The 18,746-nt window shown below is 43.5% G+C and overlaps 1 protein-coding gene across 1 annotated transcript in view; it reads right to left on the bottom strand.

The window, feature by feature from the left end:
- The window catches only part of NXPH2 (neurexophilin 2), a 38,058-nt gene extending 20,639 nt beyond the window's left edge, over positions 1-17,419 (bottom strand). Inside the window, exon 1 of the mRNA XM_062005150.1 lies at positions 17,366-17,419. Within this exon, the coding sequence (XP_061861134.1) occupies positions 17,366-17,419 (54 nt within the window). The remainder of the gene's footprint in view (positions 1-17,365) is intronic.
- Between the last annotated feature and the right edge of the window lie 1,327 nt (positions 17,420-18,746).

Raw genomic sequence — 18,746 nt, 5'->3', positions numbered from 1 at the left:
TATGTTGGACCTCCACAAAGCAGCTTTTGCTTTGTATTTGTACTTGGATGGTGATGACTGAAAGCCATTTTTCTGGATAAAAGTTGGAAGGAAAAATCCCTGTGGTTTCCACTTGGACATTAGAAGGTTGGTGTGTTTTGCTGTCACGTTCCATTTTTAAATGCATGACATTGCACAGGTGTTCAGACTCCAAATCCTTAGCTAAATCTGTCATCTCTCTGCAGCTTGTCACTACATCAGCTAAGAAATTGAGGGGAGAATGAAGTTCCCGTATGGTAGAAAACTTCAAGTGCTTGACAATGGTTAATGATCATTTATTTTCATAAGGTGAAAAATATCACTGCACTTGATACATTTTCAGGTGTTATAATTGCTTTGGGGTTCATTTTCCTGTCTAGATTTCCTCAATTTAATAATTTATCCTTAATGTGTAGGACACAAACTAACAGGTGATTAAAAACACAAATCGTTTTTGCAGGAGCAGGCTGGCAGTTTCACCTCTCTGCTTTCTCTCCATAAAACACTGGCTGAATTAACAGAGATGAGGTTTACAAAGAATTAGAAATCACTTTTCTGTATTATTTCTCTATCTGTGGGTATTGCTAAAATGTAACAGAGCAAAAACTATAGGAATCATTGTTTTAAGCAAGCTTGCCTTGAGGTTTTACTCCAAAAAACGGGGCTAAGCCACGCTAATGCTGTTCTCCAAATTCCTGTTGATTCTTATACAATGCTGATGTGGAACTCAGGGAAAAGTATATACCATGTTCAAACTACATAACGACAAGAGAATGGAACAGTTCTTACAGGACTGGAGCTCCAGAGTTACCAAGAGAGTGCACGCTGCTGCTCCCTCCTGGAGCATCCTCACCTGGAAGGAACATTTCCTGTGCCTCAGAAACACGTTTCCTTCTTCCTCTACAAGGCCATTCTTTGCTGCAATACTGGAGGATCAAACTCAAGACCTACTCTTGTATGTAAAGCCTTAGATCTCTTAAAGAGACCTGAAGTGAACCATCACATGTTGCAACTGCTCTTTTGTAGATGATTATTGAAATTTTGGCTTGATGACCACTTAGCATCCATCACTAAACAAAACCTGTGGTGCCTACCTCAGTCATATGGTATTGAACTCAAAGTGGTGCATTTGACTCTTGCACAACTAAATGCAACTAATCCAAGTCCTCTGAAGTTTTGATTCGATTCCCTGTATAATCCTTACTCTCAGTCAGGGATCTCCTGAGCAATCTGAACCCATCCAGAGACCACAGGGACAGGTGGGTATCATTCAATTGTGCTGAAAGACCCGTCTGATGTTGTTACGAGGCCGTTCGCTATCAAGTTGGAAAGGTTTTGGAGACTGGAAAAATGACCAAGAAAAACCCAAATGTAGTGACTGTTCTGAATAAAAGTAATCTGGGAGATCACCAGCTGCTCTGACTCACTTCAGCCCCTGGGGAAATCATGAAGCAAATCCTTTCTAAAGTCCTATCTGGGCACATGAAGGGGAAGATGATGAGTGGAAATAGCCAGCATTAAGATTTGCCATGGATTTGCTAAATTTACCATGCTTGACTAAACTGATTGCCAAATATTTATCACAAGACCAGATCTGTGGATGAGGAGAGAGCAGAGGAATGTCATCTACTTTATCAAGGGTTTTGACACAGCCTCCCAAGCATCTCTGTCTCCAAATTGAGATGTTAGTGCCCTGATGAGTGGGCTACAGTTTGGATGAAAAAGCAGCTGGATTTGGGTTCAAAAGGTAGTGGTGAATGAGTCTCATGCTCTAACTGGAGGTCAGTAGCAAATGGAGTCCATCTTTCTGTAAGACTATAGACTGAATTCACAGAGGGATTTTGTAGGCTTAAACTCTCATAATCGCTCTCATTACTGAACAAAATGGACGTAGTTTGCTGGAAAACATGGTATAAACAAACTAAACTCCCTGAAAACTAATCTCCCCCAAGAAGATGATTTAAACAATCTTGCTTGCTTCAAATGTCATCATATTTTCAACATACATTGTTGAAAGTTGTTGCTGTTGGCTTCAAAGAATCCGAAGGAGGATGTCACTGAACGTGCAGAATTTCCATATTACTCAAAACGGAACTTTCCATTCAACAGACACTGGTGGCTGTTGAGTATTTTGGTGGCTGTTGAGTATTTAAGTCAGCTTCTTCCTCTTAGGATTAGCAATGTGCTTTTACCCCTCAAGGCCCATATTTGTGCCAGCAGTGCAATATCACCGGGCGAGTGGGCTTCCTCCACCAGGCTAAGCAAGCGTGGCCAGCAGAAAAGGCACTGCCTCCGCCTTCCTCCCACTCTTCCACTACACTGTCTTTCCTTCATCAGAGAAGTGATTATACCAAAACACTGGCTGTGATCCACTTAAAAAATAGAGACTATTTTCCTATCAGCTTTAAACACGATGACACCAAGTTGATTGTCTCAATTACAGGCTCTGAATGGAAGCATAGAAATGAATTTGGCTTTTTTTTCCTGGTCCTTGTTTCAAATGTACACATTCCTTGGAACAAAAGCCAGAGTTGGTTTGTGTATTAGACCTCAAGGACTGCTTCCTGTTTGAGTTGCCTGGAAGATAACATACCTCATGAATTGATGGCTCAAAAGCATTTTGAAGAAAACAGGGTTCTTTTTTTTTTGGCTTCAATATCTCCCTGACAGGTGGATGATCAGCACCATGTAAAAGAAGAACTTCTCTCAAAAGTTAACTTTGGAGGATTACATTGATATTTACAAAGATTAAAACTATTTGTTGTCATCTACTGACTTAATCTTTCACCCTATATATGGATGTAGTTTTGCAGAGCCTATTGCTTCCAGGATAAGGACACATCATAAAGAGGGCTCAACCACTTGGTCTCAGAATTGAGACTGCAATCAGAAAATGATCAGCCATGTCAGAAAAAAAGGAGACATGAATGTACTTTTATGAGTTATATCAATCAGCTGCACTCAATTGTACTGTCTTCCAGAACATTAGCAAATGCATAGAATTTTAATATGGTTTTACAACAGTGTAATTTGTAAAAGGGAAAAAAAAATTAGGAAAAGCATCTACTATTAGATTTTTTGCTGAGGGGGATGAGACTGTTAAACTACTCATCTTGCAAATGCTGCTTAAAATTGACACAGCCTAGGAAGGTTATTCTGGATTGTATCCTTTAGGGTCAATAATTCTATATTTGGAGTCTTCTTTGAACTGGTCAGTCTGTACTTCAGATAAACACACACCTTGATGTTTCTAACCAAATTGATGAATTCCTCCCACACATTTATTATTCTTATTCTTGACTATTGCAAGAAAAACTAGCACCTTTGTCTAGCTCTTAATGGAAAGTTTTATCTACTGATGATGATGACTTGTATGAGAAACAGGTGGTGGTTCCAGGTAAAAGGACTATTTTACAGACTACTCCAAACATATTTCTTTCAGGAATAGAAACTCTGAGGCAATATCAGGTTTACATCAACAGAACACGTCATTTTTTTTTACAGCATCTTTCAACAGAAGCTTTTCTTACACACTGACAGCCCTAAAGGTTGTCACTGCTTTCAAAAGAAATGTGTCCCTCAGGAATTTGAGGGATATTTCTTTAATCAGAAATTAGACACTGAGCAAAATATTTAGGTGTAACATCTGTTTATGTGTAATTCCTGCTGTTATTTTTCTTTTCACTACTTTTCCACTACTGTAGTTACTTGGAGCATTAACTTGTGCTCAGCACTATCCACAAAGCAGAAGGCAGCCCTGAAGAGCTCTAGATGGCAGTAATACGTCTGGGAGGTGGGTAACGTTCCTGGTTAAATGCAAGAATAGTCTCCCTGTGGTGATCAAAGCCTTGTAATTGTACTCACCTTACCTTTTCGTTGAACTTGTCCATGGTGCTAATATAGTCATGCCATTCAGCTGTTCAGCATATACACATAGCATGAATAGTGTCTCGTCCTCATGGGCTCACTGCTGATGTCCAGAGAAACCCAGACCTCCCAGATACTGTGCCCAGAGATGGATAGAACATTAAGCTGGTGAAAACACTGCAGTTCCAAGTAGAAACAATATTCCAGGAGAATTATTCAGAATATAACGTCTTTGTCCTGAATCACAGAATCTTGGGGGTTGGAAGGGACCCTGAAAAATGATCCACTCCAACCCCCCTACCAGAGCAGGACCACCTAGAGTAGGTCACACAGGAACTCATCCAGGTGGGTTTGAATGTCTCCAGAGAAAGAGACTCCACAACCCATCTGGGCAGCCGCTTCCAGCGCTCCCTCACCTGAACAGGGAAGAAATTCTTCCTCGTATTTCTTAGGAACCTCTTCTGTTCCAGCTTATACCCATTGCCCCTTGTCCTATCATTGGGCATCTTCATCATCTGCAAGACTGCAAAATTCTCCATGAGTCCTTTAAACTTAGATGGTGTGTTTTAAGCCTAAGAAATGCAGTCAGCACTGCAGATATCTTTCCATTAATGTCTTCTGTGAAAGCCAATAGGAAAGAGGGAAGGAAAAAAAAAGACGTAAATGACTCCAGAGATGCATGATCAGTAGAAAAGATCAATCAAGAGGCAAGGTTTGCTGTGGCTCACAATGCTAACATTGTAGTTCTTTGAGGAAGAGATCCCCAGGAACAGGCAAACAATGCAGCCTAAAGCAAAGTGTCTCAAGAGTGATAGAAGAAAAAAGATAGCTAAGCAGAACAGGAAGGAATTAGGATAAAATTGTGTATAGTATTAGAAAAACTTACTAAACAATATGATACTATCAGCTGTGAAACTTCCTAGGGATTGTCATGGGATCTGCTAAAAAAGCCTAGAGAACATCAGGAAGCACTTAACAGGATAAATCCTACATCACAGGAAGATACTGGGTAGGTTTTCCTAGTATCCATCTGCTAAAGAAAGCAACAAAAGAGCAGGGACAACTTGAGAGACGGCAAGGACAGCTCTTCCACAGGTTCATAACAGATGCCTAGGTCCTAAATCTACAACCTCTACAACCACATTGCAAGACACATGACCCTACTTTGAAGCATGCCCTGAACCCCTAACTCCACGTATGATCTCGCTCAGGATACAAGTCTAGGCATTCCTTCACCAATTTCTGTTGGAGATTCCAATCCAGGATGTGGTTTTCACCCACCTCTATTTAAAGTCACAGCAAGAGGAAAAAATACTTGCAGTGATGCCTCCACCACTTTTTATTTTAGTTTTTAATACAGGAGCAAGTCTATCTTCCAGTAGATGTGAAAGAAAGTCACTTTCCTGCTCTCACTGAATTTGGAACACACACATCCCACCTTCCAAAAGAAAACCCCAAACAAATCTAACCCTAGAAAAAAACCCAAATGAACGAAATTGTACTTATCCTCTCTCATCCTCCAAAAGGGCCATGCAGTTTTCAGTCCCTTTCAGGGCAAGGACTGACACTGCCCACCTTGATAAATACAATGTCTTTCAAGTAGCAGGCTCACTTTCTGCTGCTCTAATTAGGGGATAAGCACTGACTTATTTGCACAGAGAGAATGGAGATATTATCACCTATTTATTCATTACTCATTAAAAACTGTTCTACCTTAAGCTAACCAGCTTCCCTGAAAAAGCCTGCTAGTCTATGTTAAAGAAGACATCCCTGCAGCCCGGAGGAAGGCTCTGAAGTCTCTAAAAGGGATACATTTTATGTTACTGCTCCTTTCTTCTCAGGACCTTGCTAGGTATCTCCCTTCCTTCTGTGTGGGGGGCCTGATGAATCTCATTTTCTCAAGATATGGAAACTGCAGGTGTTTAATTCAAAGCTGTGATACAGGCAAGTTCTGTACCATCTTTTAATGACTCTGAATTTTTCAGAAAAGTAGAGAGATTCCTGACCACAGTTAGCTAAGGTGCTATTCTCAAGCTGATGAGGAAAAAAACACCTTTATTTTGTGTAGGTTTTCTTGCCCCACTAGAATTGAGCAGTACTTCTTTTCCAGTTCAGTATTTTGAAGAGAAGCCTGAACCAAATGCATTATACAGTTGCCCACATTTTCATTAGAGCCAAGGAAAGATTAAAATGCCTCTTGTAGCCTCTACGTGTCTATCCAATACCAACCAACCCCCTGAAATGTGTCCACCCCAGGAAGTCCTGGTGAACTTGTCACTGGGATGCAGGCATGTTTTGGCTTTCAGAATCATTTCTGTTTCAAATACTGTCTTAGCCCATTTCCTAAGAAAAACAAGCTTGCTGTGATGCTGTTGCCTGTCACCCGTATGCTGGTCCCACTCAAATAACTGCTCAACCATTCAGTGCACTTCAGTGGGATGTGACAGTGCTGGTGATCTCAAGGATAATTAGATTTCTATTACATAGTTGTAGTGGGTAAGGCAGAAATCAGGATGTAAGGCATGGTAGAGCAGGCTTTCTTAATACCTGCTCACAGAGCAGAGTTTTCTTATTCCCAGAATGCACTGAAGGACATTAATAACACTGGTATGGGACAAGTCATTTCAGTGACTATTGGTTTGTGTTACCAGAACTACAGTTTTAATATCTAAACAGAATGCAAAGTTGAATCTCCTTCACAGTTACTGGCTTTACTGACATCAATTAAAAATAAATCTGTTAGTCTGAACTGGACAAGACAATCCAATCAATCAAAACCCAAGAAAGATACAATAGCTATTGTATTTGCTTTTCTTTCCACCATATTAATCTTGTTATTCAACCAAAAATATAACTGTGCTGTTCATTGAAAGAATACTGCAAACTCACCAGGAAGCACGTTCCTGCAGAACAGTATTCTTAGTCATCATAAATACAAAGGTAAGTGTTTTAAATTCAGTCCTTCCCCTATTGTTCAGTATTAAGTATTAAAAACAGTACCACTGAACCTTCACTCTAAGCAGGCAGAGCAACAGATCCCATCCAATACCCACAAAAAGGTTTTTTGTTAAAGAAAGTGTGGAGTTTCAGTTCCATAGTCACAGCACTTTTAGGCTGTCCACTGCTGATAACACACAGCTCATGCCTATAGAATAAAAGGATTATGGGGCAAATATCATAAAATGGATCAGAGTATGAGGTATGTCCTGTGTTTTCATCCTTACACTTGGAGGCATTTCATTTATTTTAAATCAAATAGATCCTACCTCAGCAACGTATTTCTTCTCCTGTCAAGATACTCAGCTACCTTGGCATTATTTTAAGCTAGCTTCAGTTAGGTGCCAGGAACTGGATGCTGAGTTTCAGTGAGAACAAGAAGAGGCTTGAAGACTGAGATGGATGAGAAGGGCTCTCCTATCTTTTCAGAACTTTAAGGTAAAAACATCATCTGTGAGTTCACCAGAACTGCTGTAGAAAAAAATAGAGAAACCTGGGCTTTTGTGTTCGAGGGGAAAGGAGAGAAAGCATAAAGAAACAAAAACCCTTCTGTGCCCCCAGAATGCTAATGTGATGCAAATGCAGTTTGTTGCATCTCTTGGTCTTGATCTGGATTTCACACAGCAGAGCTCACTTGCACTGCAAGACCTTGATAGGGATAGTCAGAGAGGGAAAATGTGCTTTTTAGAGAAATGATGCAGTACCTGCAGCATCTGCAGTTCTGTAAATCTTGCCTCTTAAAGAAAAAAGCAAGGTATGTTCCAGTCTTTTGCTTTAATAGTGGATATCCCCTCAGATTTTGCCTTGTAACAACTGAGGTTAAAAATGGACAATTTAAAATGGAAACATTCAGAAGCACATTATGCAATGTAGGACTCAAAGCTGATAAAGCTTTTAGATTGATCTGCTACCAGAGTTGACAGCCAGTTGTCAGCAAGGGGTGAACTAAGGACCACTACCAGATGCTGGAAAGGCAGCTCTAATTTGTTTCCTGTACAAATACAATATGTTTTGCTTTAAATAAGAAAAAGAAATGAGGCTGGGCACTAGAAAGGAAGAGAAGTCTTTCTGCCTGCTCCTGGATAATGTATTTTGGATCTTCCTCAAGGAGGAAGAGGAAAGCAAGGAAGCTGCTGCTCCTCTCAAAGGAACTGAGCATCCTCTGCTTGGAAAAAACTTTAGGAGGATGGAGCAGGGAGAGAGGGAGAAAAAGAGGTGGCAAGCAGGCAGCTCACTGCAGGAGGCAGCTTAGGAAAGCTCCCTGGAGGGTCTGAAACTTCCTTACAGCAGAGAGCAGAGCCGAGCCTGGGGAGTGCAGAGAAGACTGATGGATTTGTCATTCGACACAGACGATTGTGCAGCTTGATTCAAAATTAACTCAAAAACGGATGTTTCCAGTACTAGGAGAGTAATCCAATGACTGTAAACTACACGGCAGCTCAGCGGCAGGACGAAGCACAGCCCTGCGTACAACTGCAGCTGTACCGCAGGATCTGTCCCAACCCCATCAGTCTTTTCCTTGCCTTAAACAATGACAGGATTGAAATTAGCCAATGAACAAAATGTGACCTGTTTTAAATGGAAAGGGAGGTGCAATTGAGTGAGTGATTGTCACATATAAGTGTTTCAGTCATCTAATTTACAGTGTCCCTGCTAACGCACCCGATAACTCTTCAGTGGTGCCACAGGGACAGTAACATTATCTACTATGAATCTTTCCACAAAGCTGATTAGCATTTCTTTAGTTTAATGAGTGGAAAACAACACAGGTTTAGCCTTCTCCATGGCTCACTGTTTGCTCAAGAAACTAGAGAACTGTTCCTTGTTCCACTCTTGCTCCAGCTTATGTCACTCCAAAAATGTCCCTGTCACTGGCCAATTAAGATCAGATCCAGCAGCTCTTTTAGCTGGTATTCTTGCTTCAGTCTTATAAAAGCAAAAAGACTGAAGTTTCGTCTTTATTTAACATGCTGCTTCCCAACTTTCTCTTTTTTTTTAATTATTTCTGAATATCTTACAGAGATATTCATTTGTTTTAAACCAAGGAGGCTCCAAACTAAAAGCATATTCTAATAATCCATAACAGAATAAAGTACAAGAGCAAGGCTTTGTAATTAGCTCCAAATTAAACATGAAAGGCTTGTGAAATAAGGAATTTAGTTTCTCACATGAAATATGAACTAATATCACATGGAAACACAAGTCTACAAGACCTACAACCAGCAGTCATGATGGGTACACAAGTCTGCAAGGCCTACAACCTACACAGTCATACAGTTGTTTCTCTTGCATTTAAATCTGGAGGCTATTTAGACATATTTAGGTTTAAACTTTGACAGTCTGGTCTGTCAGTAAGATTTAGTGGCACTGACTTGTGCTACCATATTTGACTTTCAGACTAGAGTTGGGTTGAGCCACATGAACCAAGGAGTAGAGTTTCCATATGCTCATGTAGATCTACATGATCATAATTCAACCTCTTCCCTGTAATATATGAAGTGGATAGATTATACATGGTCCTGAAATGATAGTAAATATATTGTAAAGACATTGAGGAGAGGTTTTTATATTTTATGCTGAGAAACATGCCATGAAGCTCTATTTTGTCATGTTGAGACAACCTTTGTTCCTTTGGTTCCTCACAATGGATGGCACATGTGTGACACATTGTGGCTATGAAGTACCATGAAGCCCAGCTATAAAGTACTATAAAATTGCTGTTATGTACCTATCTCTGTACTACACCTTCTGAAGGTTTCTTCTTCCAAGGTGGAGGAACACTGTCACTAGTAACAGCTACAGCTGAAGGCTTGAGAACAAATTGCTGGCCATAAGACCCTCTAAGCCCCATGGCCACCAGCAGTTTCAACTTTCCCAACACATGTAATGAACAACAGGAGGAACCAGCAGGTGCTTGCAAGGAGAGATGAATCAAGCAGCCTTAGGGGGGAAAAAACTTGTAGGTGCCACATTTTACCCTCCCTGATTTCATCCTACATGGGACAAAAAAATCGACAGTACCCAGACTGGCTCACGCCAATCACCTGATTCTTGTACCATCAAAGAGATGGACTAAACCAGCTCAAACCTCCCTTCTTTGCTTTCCACTACTGAGGGTCTGGTTGGAAAAATCCCACTTCCAAACTATCTCCAGTGGGAAGAATAACAACAGAAATGATGTTTCAATGGCCTCACACTGCAGAACCGTGTGTTACTGTCAGAACACTCCTTGTTACTGTTGGTCTGTCGGTCTCTCTCCTCCTGCAGTAGCTGCTCAGGCTCACTACACCCACCCATACCAAGCTGTTTTATTTCCATCATCTTCCTCTTTCTCATATCCACCTTTTACTCCTTCAGCAAAGTCTCAGTTCTTTTTTTCTTCAGGTCAGCCTTGAGCACAGCGAGCTCCTTCTCCATCAGAGCCATAAAAAGCACTTAAATCTACATAATAACAGAACAAATATAGAAGTGCTTCTGTGCACATTTTTTTCCCTAGGTAATGGCTACAGTAAGATAAAATTAAGGTTGTGTGTGTACTGATGATTCATGGTTTTAGAAATACCTGGCCATCACCAAAAACAAGTATTATAAAATCAGGAAATTCTCAACTGGTCATAAACCAAACACGCTGGATCTGGAGAAGCAGAATTAGGGCGTTCAAAGTAGCCTCAACTCTGCACTGTAATGACATAATAACCATAACTGGTCTCAATGTGCATAAAGACTAGTTTGAGAGACATTAGATTCTTAGTTTTATTTTTTATTTCTCCCTATTCTTGCATTTTCACTTCCCTGCTAATAATAGCTTCTATTACTACCAATCGTTTGGAACAATGAGAAAGCCTGTCTCAAGAACTACAGCTCTTACAGCTCTTTAATTCTACCTTAAATTACAGTCAAGTCGTTCAGATTCTGTATTTCCAGTAAGTGCTGCCATTCCAGGGAGAGCAAAGCATTCCACCAGCATTGAAATCTCTGCTGCAAAGACAAAACTATTTAAGTCTTAACTGCGGACCCATCTTCATAGTTATTTCCTCTTCACTCTTAATTTGTTTCTTTGTCCTTCCATTCCTAAAATAACCTCTTTGTTAACTGCAACTGAGCTTACAGCTGCCACAGAACAACCATCCCACAAGGAGATTGATGGTTTTTTATCAAGTGCTGGCCTGCAAACCTCATGGGTTTTCTGAGATTCATCCAGAAACTCATCCGCCTGCCCCCCATCCCGTCTGTCGCTCACCTGGCAGAGTGCTGATAACTCCCGTATTTCTGCACAGGACCCACAGCTTTTCCAGCATCTCAAATGCCTCCTAGGTGGAATCTGGAAGCAGGTGAAAGTCAGAGCTCCAGCCTGTGGTCTGTGCTGAGAGGAGTCGTGCTGCAAGGTGCAGACTCCCGAGCTGCAGCCTTCTGTGGAGGCTCCTCCATCAGCTCATTTCATGCGGGGAGTATCCCAAGTGTGTGACTTGAGGTGCAAGCACGACCTTGTTGCATGACTCCGCAGGCATGCTGGCACATTTTCAGTGCCACAACAGTACAGCAGTAGTTTCTGAAGCATGAGCCACAAGGGATCAACTGGTTAATCGTATGAATATAGACAGAGAAAACCTGCAGGTGTGAAAAGTGCTACATTGGGGGGAAAAAGGACTCAGAGACAGTGAAACATGGTACTTGTAGACTTACTTAACAGTAGTGGTGCTCTGCTGGAAGCAGAACCTACCTAGCAGGTGCATCCATTATTTGCTTTAACTGATTGATTTTTTTAACCACCTAAACAAACTACATAAACAACAGCTAGGCAGTGGGACACTGACAGAATGAAAATGGCATGGGAACAATGAACAGGGTTGGGGAAATACCCACAGGTATGTGTCAGATTTCAAGTGAAAGGCCAAAGCTGCCCCAAAAGAGAATGTTTGGAAATCACATTCAGGATGAATTTATAGTAGCCATGTGAATGGAGCTTCCACTTTCCTCTTTTTCACTTCTGCAAGTTTTGAACTAGTATAAATTTCAAGGGTGGTATTTTTGCTTTGACGGGTATAGCAAAGTGGTGAGTTACAGAGGTGGGCAAAAAAGAAACAGGACTAGAAGTCAGGTTAATAGAGCAATTGCACTGTCCCGTGGAGCACACATGCTTTTAAACAGCCACTTACCACAGCCATTTGTGATGAAGGCAAAACATTCTATTTTCCTTGCTGCATTTGGTTTTGATACACTGACAAGTGCACGTCAAAGACTCACAGTGACAGCCTTCCCTGAGCACCAGAACACCTCGCTCTGTTTCTGATGAAGACGCAGCCCACACCTATGGAAGTACAGCATTTGTCTTAAAGCCATTCAGCATAGACTAGCACTGATGTTTACCAAGTATTGCGTGTCTTATTCACTACTTGAGACACAGGTTATCACCTCACCCACAGGTCACAGGCTACAAACCCCGTGACAATTGCAGCTCAGTGCTCATTTCCCGTGCCATACCATGCTGAGCATTGCCTCTCACTTTTGTTTGTGAAGTGTGGATTAAGGATAACATTTCCAACAGTATAGAAGGAATTTGGTGCCCCTAGAGCAAAGCTGCACCTCACTGATGCCCTGAATGTCCAGACCAGCAAGTGGTTCCTGCTGCTCCCTTTTGACTCCCATGCTTGAGTTCTCTTCTTGCAGAAACCAAGGTTCAAGAAGAAAAACATAAAGGTGGGACTGATCAGTGCATCCCTATTTAGTGTTTGGACTCCACTGATCTTTCTATTTTGCTTCCCTGATGATTATACTGCTCCATGGGCAATAAGTACATACAGCACATCTCTGACACGGAGCTCTCAAAGTGCTTTACAATGGCAGAAAAAGTACTTTCCACGTTGCAGATGGAAAGACTGAGACTTGGATTTTATGTGCCCTGTGCTAGGAAAGCCTGGGGTATCTTGCAGTCTACTGTACATCAGTCAAACAGACTTGCTGTATAGATTTTAAGTAGGATCTATAGCCTTTCTATGCCCCTACAAATTACACTGGAAAATACCAGTCACCAATTGCACGGAACTAGGTCAAAAGATGTGACGTAAGGACAAGTTGAGTTTAGCGTTGCATGTTAGCCTCCTATGTAAACTACACCTAGCCCCATCTTCCTGAAGACATAACTCTCCATTCAGGGTAATAAACTCCCAAGCTGCTGAAACCAGCATTTGTTGAGCTGTCTTTGACTTCAAACTGCCTGCGTTCCTTGGGTTACTTATATTACCTTATTCCGTGAGAATGAGACGTAGGCTCACAACGCCTAGAGCATCGAGGAAAAAATCAAAACCAAACCAAATGAAACGTTGGGCCCCATATATTTCATGAGAAAAATCTCCTTGAAATGAAGGGGCATGGAATTTCATCTGCCTGCTTCGAGATGACCGGAGGGAAGCGTTTACCTTTCCGAAACAGAGTTAAGAGTTTTGCATGGTGCTTGTTTCCGATTCTCACCACGAGGGCAGGTTATGCAGACCACTTTTGCAAGTCTATGGAGACAAAATTAAAGTAGCCAGGAGGAACATACTTTTGTGTTTTCAATGCCTCACGTGGCATACACATTTTAAATGGAAATGCAGCTTGATCTCAGTTTTCAAGCTATTCCTGTGAATGAAGCAACGGCTTGTACTACAGCAGTTATAAGTGTTCTTTTCAGATCAAGTTGTTACACTCTGTTTATAAAAAAAAAAAACTGTAAAAATTTTGTCTCAATTGCCTGACAAATTGTTTTTCATTACAGGTAAAAATTTCTGCCCTTGAAAAGTCCAAGACAAACAAAATCTGTTACTGAATTTCACTCATATCAAATGCTACTCTGTAGCCTTGGTGGAGAGTAAAAAAACCCTTCAACTAACATACTTTGGGGTTTTTAATAATTATTTTTCATTTATAGAAACACTACTAGGAAAAAAAACCCTGCTTTTAAAGGTGTGCAAAAGAATTGATTCCTAGGTTTCTAACACCGTGACAACTCTGCCCAATAATAATGTTAGACGAGAGCTTCTTGATAGGAATGCTGAGTTAAACCATAGGCACTAGAAAATGCTGCTGTAGCCCTTTCTTAATTTCAGACTGAAAAGATGAAAGAATAAACAAATAGTTAAGGTGTTCAGTTACCCTACACACCCACAGGTCCTGTCTTTGAGTGTTTACCTGTAATGATACCTTGCCAAGACAAGGGCAAAGTTGTGGCTATATGAGCTATCTATAGCTAAAGCAAACTCTGCTTCTTGATTCCGAAGCTATGTACAGCCCTTATGCTTTTTTCCTCTTCCTCTCTGAAAGAGTGAAATGTCACACATTCTGAAGACCCCATATAAGCTATTTTAAGCAAAGCTATGAAACACGAGCTTTTAAAGGTTCAAATTAATAACATCAGAAGAAAATACTGTATACTGACAACATTTAACTTTTTGAAACAAGATTTCTTTAAAATGACAAGTAATACTCCCAGGGAAATAACAGCAGCATCTCTACATTTAGGGCATTTAAAAATAACTTGATGAAACACTATCAGGCATAGTACAAACCATATAATCCTAATACATCAGTCTTTTCAGTCTCCAACACGTAGAACTCCATTATTTACAATGAGGTAACTAACAGGGCATTCAGCAATTCTATGACCACTGAAAAAGCTGACTGAAAATTAACAGTAAAGCAACAGTACCTGCTAATGACAACACAATACAACAATTTTTGGTCTTCTTATCAGTCACAGCCCAGACATACTGCCTGTGCATTGCCAATTATTGTTTTGATCTCTATTGACAATATAAGGTAAACCTGACTGCGTTTATATGAATGCATTTTTTATGTGAAGCAAGTTAACACCTTAACCTGACTCAACAGCAGGCTTCCTTATTGTCTAAAATACCCACATATGCCAAGTAGTTTAAGAAATATATATATGTTCATACTGCACAAATACTGGTACCCAGTCTGTTAATCAAATAACAAACCAAGAGCACGCTAAACAAATGCATCCATACTCTATCGAGTACTAAACATGATCTTCTGATTGAATATTAGGGACAGCACACAACCAACCACCTAGCTAACACTGCATTCAGGAATTCAGATTGCCACAGTCTTTAGCATCCCCTCGCATCTGTGAAGTTCTACACATTTTTATCCCACATTTACGCATCTTTAAGAAGTAGGCAAGTCGAGACCACACTTTGCTATGTGAAAGCCAAGTGAATGTTTGAAGTTCAATCTGATGTTTTAAAAAGGACATCGACCTTCACTAAAATATTGTGCCAAAGTGCTTTGCATTTTAATCCCTCTGATTGCATAAAACCTTAAGATTGCACCATGAGGAAGGGTTTGATGGCAGCATCTCTGGGGTACTAGAATGCTGCTGTGTTGCAACACTCAAACCCACAATGGTTTGTTTCTTGGGTGAAATGCTGAGCCTTTAGTGTTGTATCCATAATAACCACATTTATCTTGAGTTGAAAGAGAAAAAAGCCAAGAATTAGTACCCCCCAGTGCCTGCCTTCCTAAAACTGCTAATTATGTTCCAGGAAGCCACCAGTCCCTCCAAGTACTGGCCAGAGAACAGAGAATAGCAGACACTTGTATTCAACACATGACCACTGGCATCAAATATTTCTCAATTCGATTTAGAGCAGTAACTTTAACCAGATGTGTCAGTGATAGTATGCCAGAATGTATTTACACAATTTTTCAGTATCAGACTAGCACTGAAAGGTATACCCCAAATGCCTCAAAAATCTCACACATTCTCATTCTGCTTTATTACTTACACTAATTTATGTAAAGGCTAATTGACTCCAAAACTTTGCTGATTTGTATATAAAGAACGTGGAAAATAGAAATACTCCTGGGTGAGCTGTCACTTCCACCTGCAAGCCTGCACTGACTATGCATGATTTTTGTTTGATTCAAGGTAGCAACTTTGCTTCTTCAGTTAGCCTTCACTCAAGGCTTGCAAAACCACAGCAAGCAACTTCCCAACATCATCCATAAAACATTGTGTAACAAACCCGATCCCTGTTGATACAGGTTTCAATCAATCCCTTTGATATCTGTTTAAAAAAAGAAAAAGGAAAGGGAGTTTGGGAAGTGGGTGAGAGGCTGTAGGTGTGAAGAAAGGGCGTTTTGGTTTAGTTCCCTTCTGCTTAGGAACTTTGTAATCCATTTACTGCTTTCCTTTCCCATCTTGCATCCCTGCGCGTTGTTTAGCTGGAAACTGGGCTGCGAGACTGTGAAGAATGTAAACAGCCTTTTCTTGTCCAAAAGGATAGGAGTGTGAAAGAAATGTGTGTCTTATCGCAGGACTGCAGCTCGCTACTTCAGTGCTATGATAAAGTGCTGGAGCAAAAAACATTACACGACAAACACAATCCAAAACCGGATTAGAATTTGACATAAGCTTCCTCAAAAACTAATCAATCAACTCACGCTGTAATATTAGACTCCAGTTCTTAAGGAGGGTGTTTAATCCCTTCAAGGTTTATTACACACTCCCTATTGACCACAGTGACAAACTTTCAGATACAAGGCGGCGGGGGTAGAGAGCCATAACTTTTGCAGCTCGAATCAGAGGTAATCATGGGAGTAAATACAAAACTCCCTTCCAAATAATTTCAAGATAACACTGTAATGATACTGATTTAAGTGATGACCGCCAAACTCTCTTGCAAACGCAATTTTCCTCTTTTTCACCTCTCCCGCCATATTAACAAGATTAATGAGACCATTTGTTTTCTACTATCGGTGCCTCTCAAACCAGGCAATCTGCAGGCTCTGGGTGAAGTTGTACCGTCGCGGACCTGTCTGCAGCCGCACCTCTCTTTGCTTCCCTCCCTTCCATAGCTTTGAGTTTTGACATTCCACCTTGCCAGTCCTCAAATCCTCCCACTGCATGCAAAGAGCCGCGTAGGATCATACAGGGATGTGCGACAGCTTCTCATAAAAATTAACACAAACCCTTGCGTGCGCTTCAGCAAGCCGAAACTAACGGGGGAGCTTTCAAAGCGCAGGTGGCTCTACCTGCCCGCCCGTGATGTCGTGCACACGAAATGAGGCACTTGAGGACATCAGAAAACTTTTCAGGAACGGACAGTTTCGGGTGGTACCCGCACCCGCCCGCGGTACCCGGCTCCGCCGCGGCCCCCGGCGCATCCCGGCTTCATCCCCCGCCCCCGGGGCCGCGCTTTGCTCCAGCACCCGCCATCCCCAACAAGCCCGCCGACCGGCAAACGCGCGGAAAAGGGCAGTCCCGCTTAAAAAAAAGAGAAAGAAAATTCAAAGAAAAAGAAATTGAAATAGGAGCGGGTCTGCGGAAGCTGCTCGCGAGTGCGGGGCGGGCTGCTGGGCGCCAGCCCTGCCTCTGCCTCCAGAGCAAACCCCGCGCTGCCGCCCTGCCCGGCGGGAAGGACGCCGATGCCCCCGAAGTCTTGCGGCGGGGGGCCGGGGGGGCGCGGGGAAGGAGACTTACGAGCTGGAGGACGCCCTGGACCACGACGAGGGGCAGGGGCTGCAGGTGCACCATCCTGGCTGGCGGTCTAGGAGACGACTCCCCTCGCGCGGGTCTCGCACATCTCCGCTCCGGGGAGGGCGGGGGGGGGGGGGCAGGACTGAGCGCAGGGACACACCGCCCCGCTTGTCCCCCCTCACGGGGCGCTGGCAGGCAGCGGCGAGACCCCGGCACTGCCGCTCCGCTCCGCGCCGCACCGCTCGGCTCCGCGGGCGGCCATGGCGAGCGGAACGTGGGAAGAAGGCGGCGGCGGCGGCGCTGCCGGGCCGGGCGGCCGGAGTCCCCACGCGGGGCAGAGCGGGGACCCCTCACAGCCCGCAGCCGACCGGGGGCCCGGCGGTATGACGACAGCCGCAGCCCGCCGCCGCGCCGCCTGCCATGGTGCTGCCGGGGCGGAGGAGCCGCCCCGTCGGGACGAAGTTGAGGAGAACCCTTGCGGGGGGGTGGACGGGCAGGGAGGCGGCGCGTCCCCGCCGGGCGCTGCGGAGACCCCCGCTGCCCCGGGCGGGGCGGCCCGGCCCTCCCCGGCAAGGTGGCAGGCGCGGCTGCCCCTCCTCCCCCCGCGGCCGCCCACCGCCCCCGCCGCCCTGCCTGGAGGGGAACGGCGGCCCTCGGGGCCAGAGCCCGGCCTTGCCGCGGGAGAAGCGTCCTTCAGGCAGCCGCCGTCGACCTCCCGCTCTCGTGTAAAGAAGAGACAGGTGAAGGGTTTGACTTAGCGTTCACCCCCTGGCCCCGTTTTTAGAGGAAGTCCACTGTCACTGCCGCATTTCTTTCGATGGATCTGCCCTCCCGCTGGCACCCACACACGAGTGGGCAGCTGTGGCCCCTGCGGGGAAACTCGACGTCTTTCTCTGCCGCAGCTGTGAGGAGACGTGGCGGGGTGGCCATGCCCTTTGGCCTGCCTGGCCGGGCCCCTGGGCTGCCTCAGGGACACCGCTTACCTGTTGGCTGGGGACAGCGTCCCTTCGAGCTGGTGTGGGGACAGGGATAAATTTAAATGGGCTCCTTGTGTGGGACTTGAGCTGTGCTGGGGAGCGGGTAACACTTGCTGGCACCATGAGGAAAGTGGAGCCTGGGTAGTGGCACCTACCTGAGCATGCTGGAAGCCCAGAGGGTGGGAGGATCTGTCTCCAGATAGTTAACTCTGAGGTTATATCCATTTGCTAACATAAATACACACTGGACTCGCTTTTGAGATGGGCATGAGCAGCCTGAAACTTTTGTTCCTGTGCTTTTTGAGCTACAACCTTGTAATGCACAACCTTGAAAGGATAAATGCAGTTGTGAGTGCAGGAGGCTGGGGTTGGATGGAAGCCCTGGCCGTGTTTGGCTCCTGTGCCTC

This window comes from Colius striatus, chromosome 11 (assembly GCF_028858725.1).
Source record: "Colius striatus isolate bColStr4 chromosome 11, bColStr4.1.hap1, whole genome shotgun sequence".
NCBI classification, from domain to species: Eukaryota; Metazoa; Chordata; class Aves; order Coliiformes; family Coliidae; genus Colius; species Colius striatus.
This window is presented reverse-complemented; position numbering and strand designations above follow the sequence as displayed.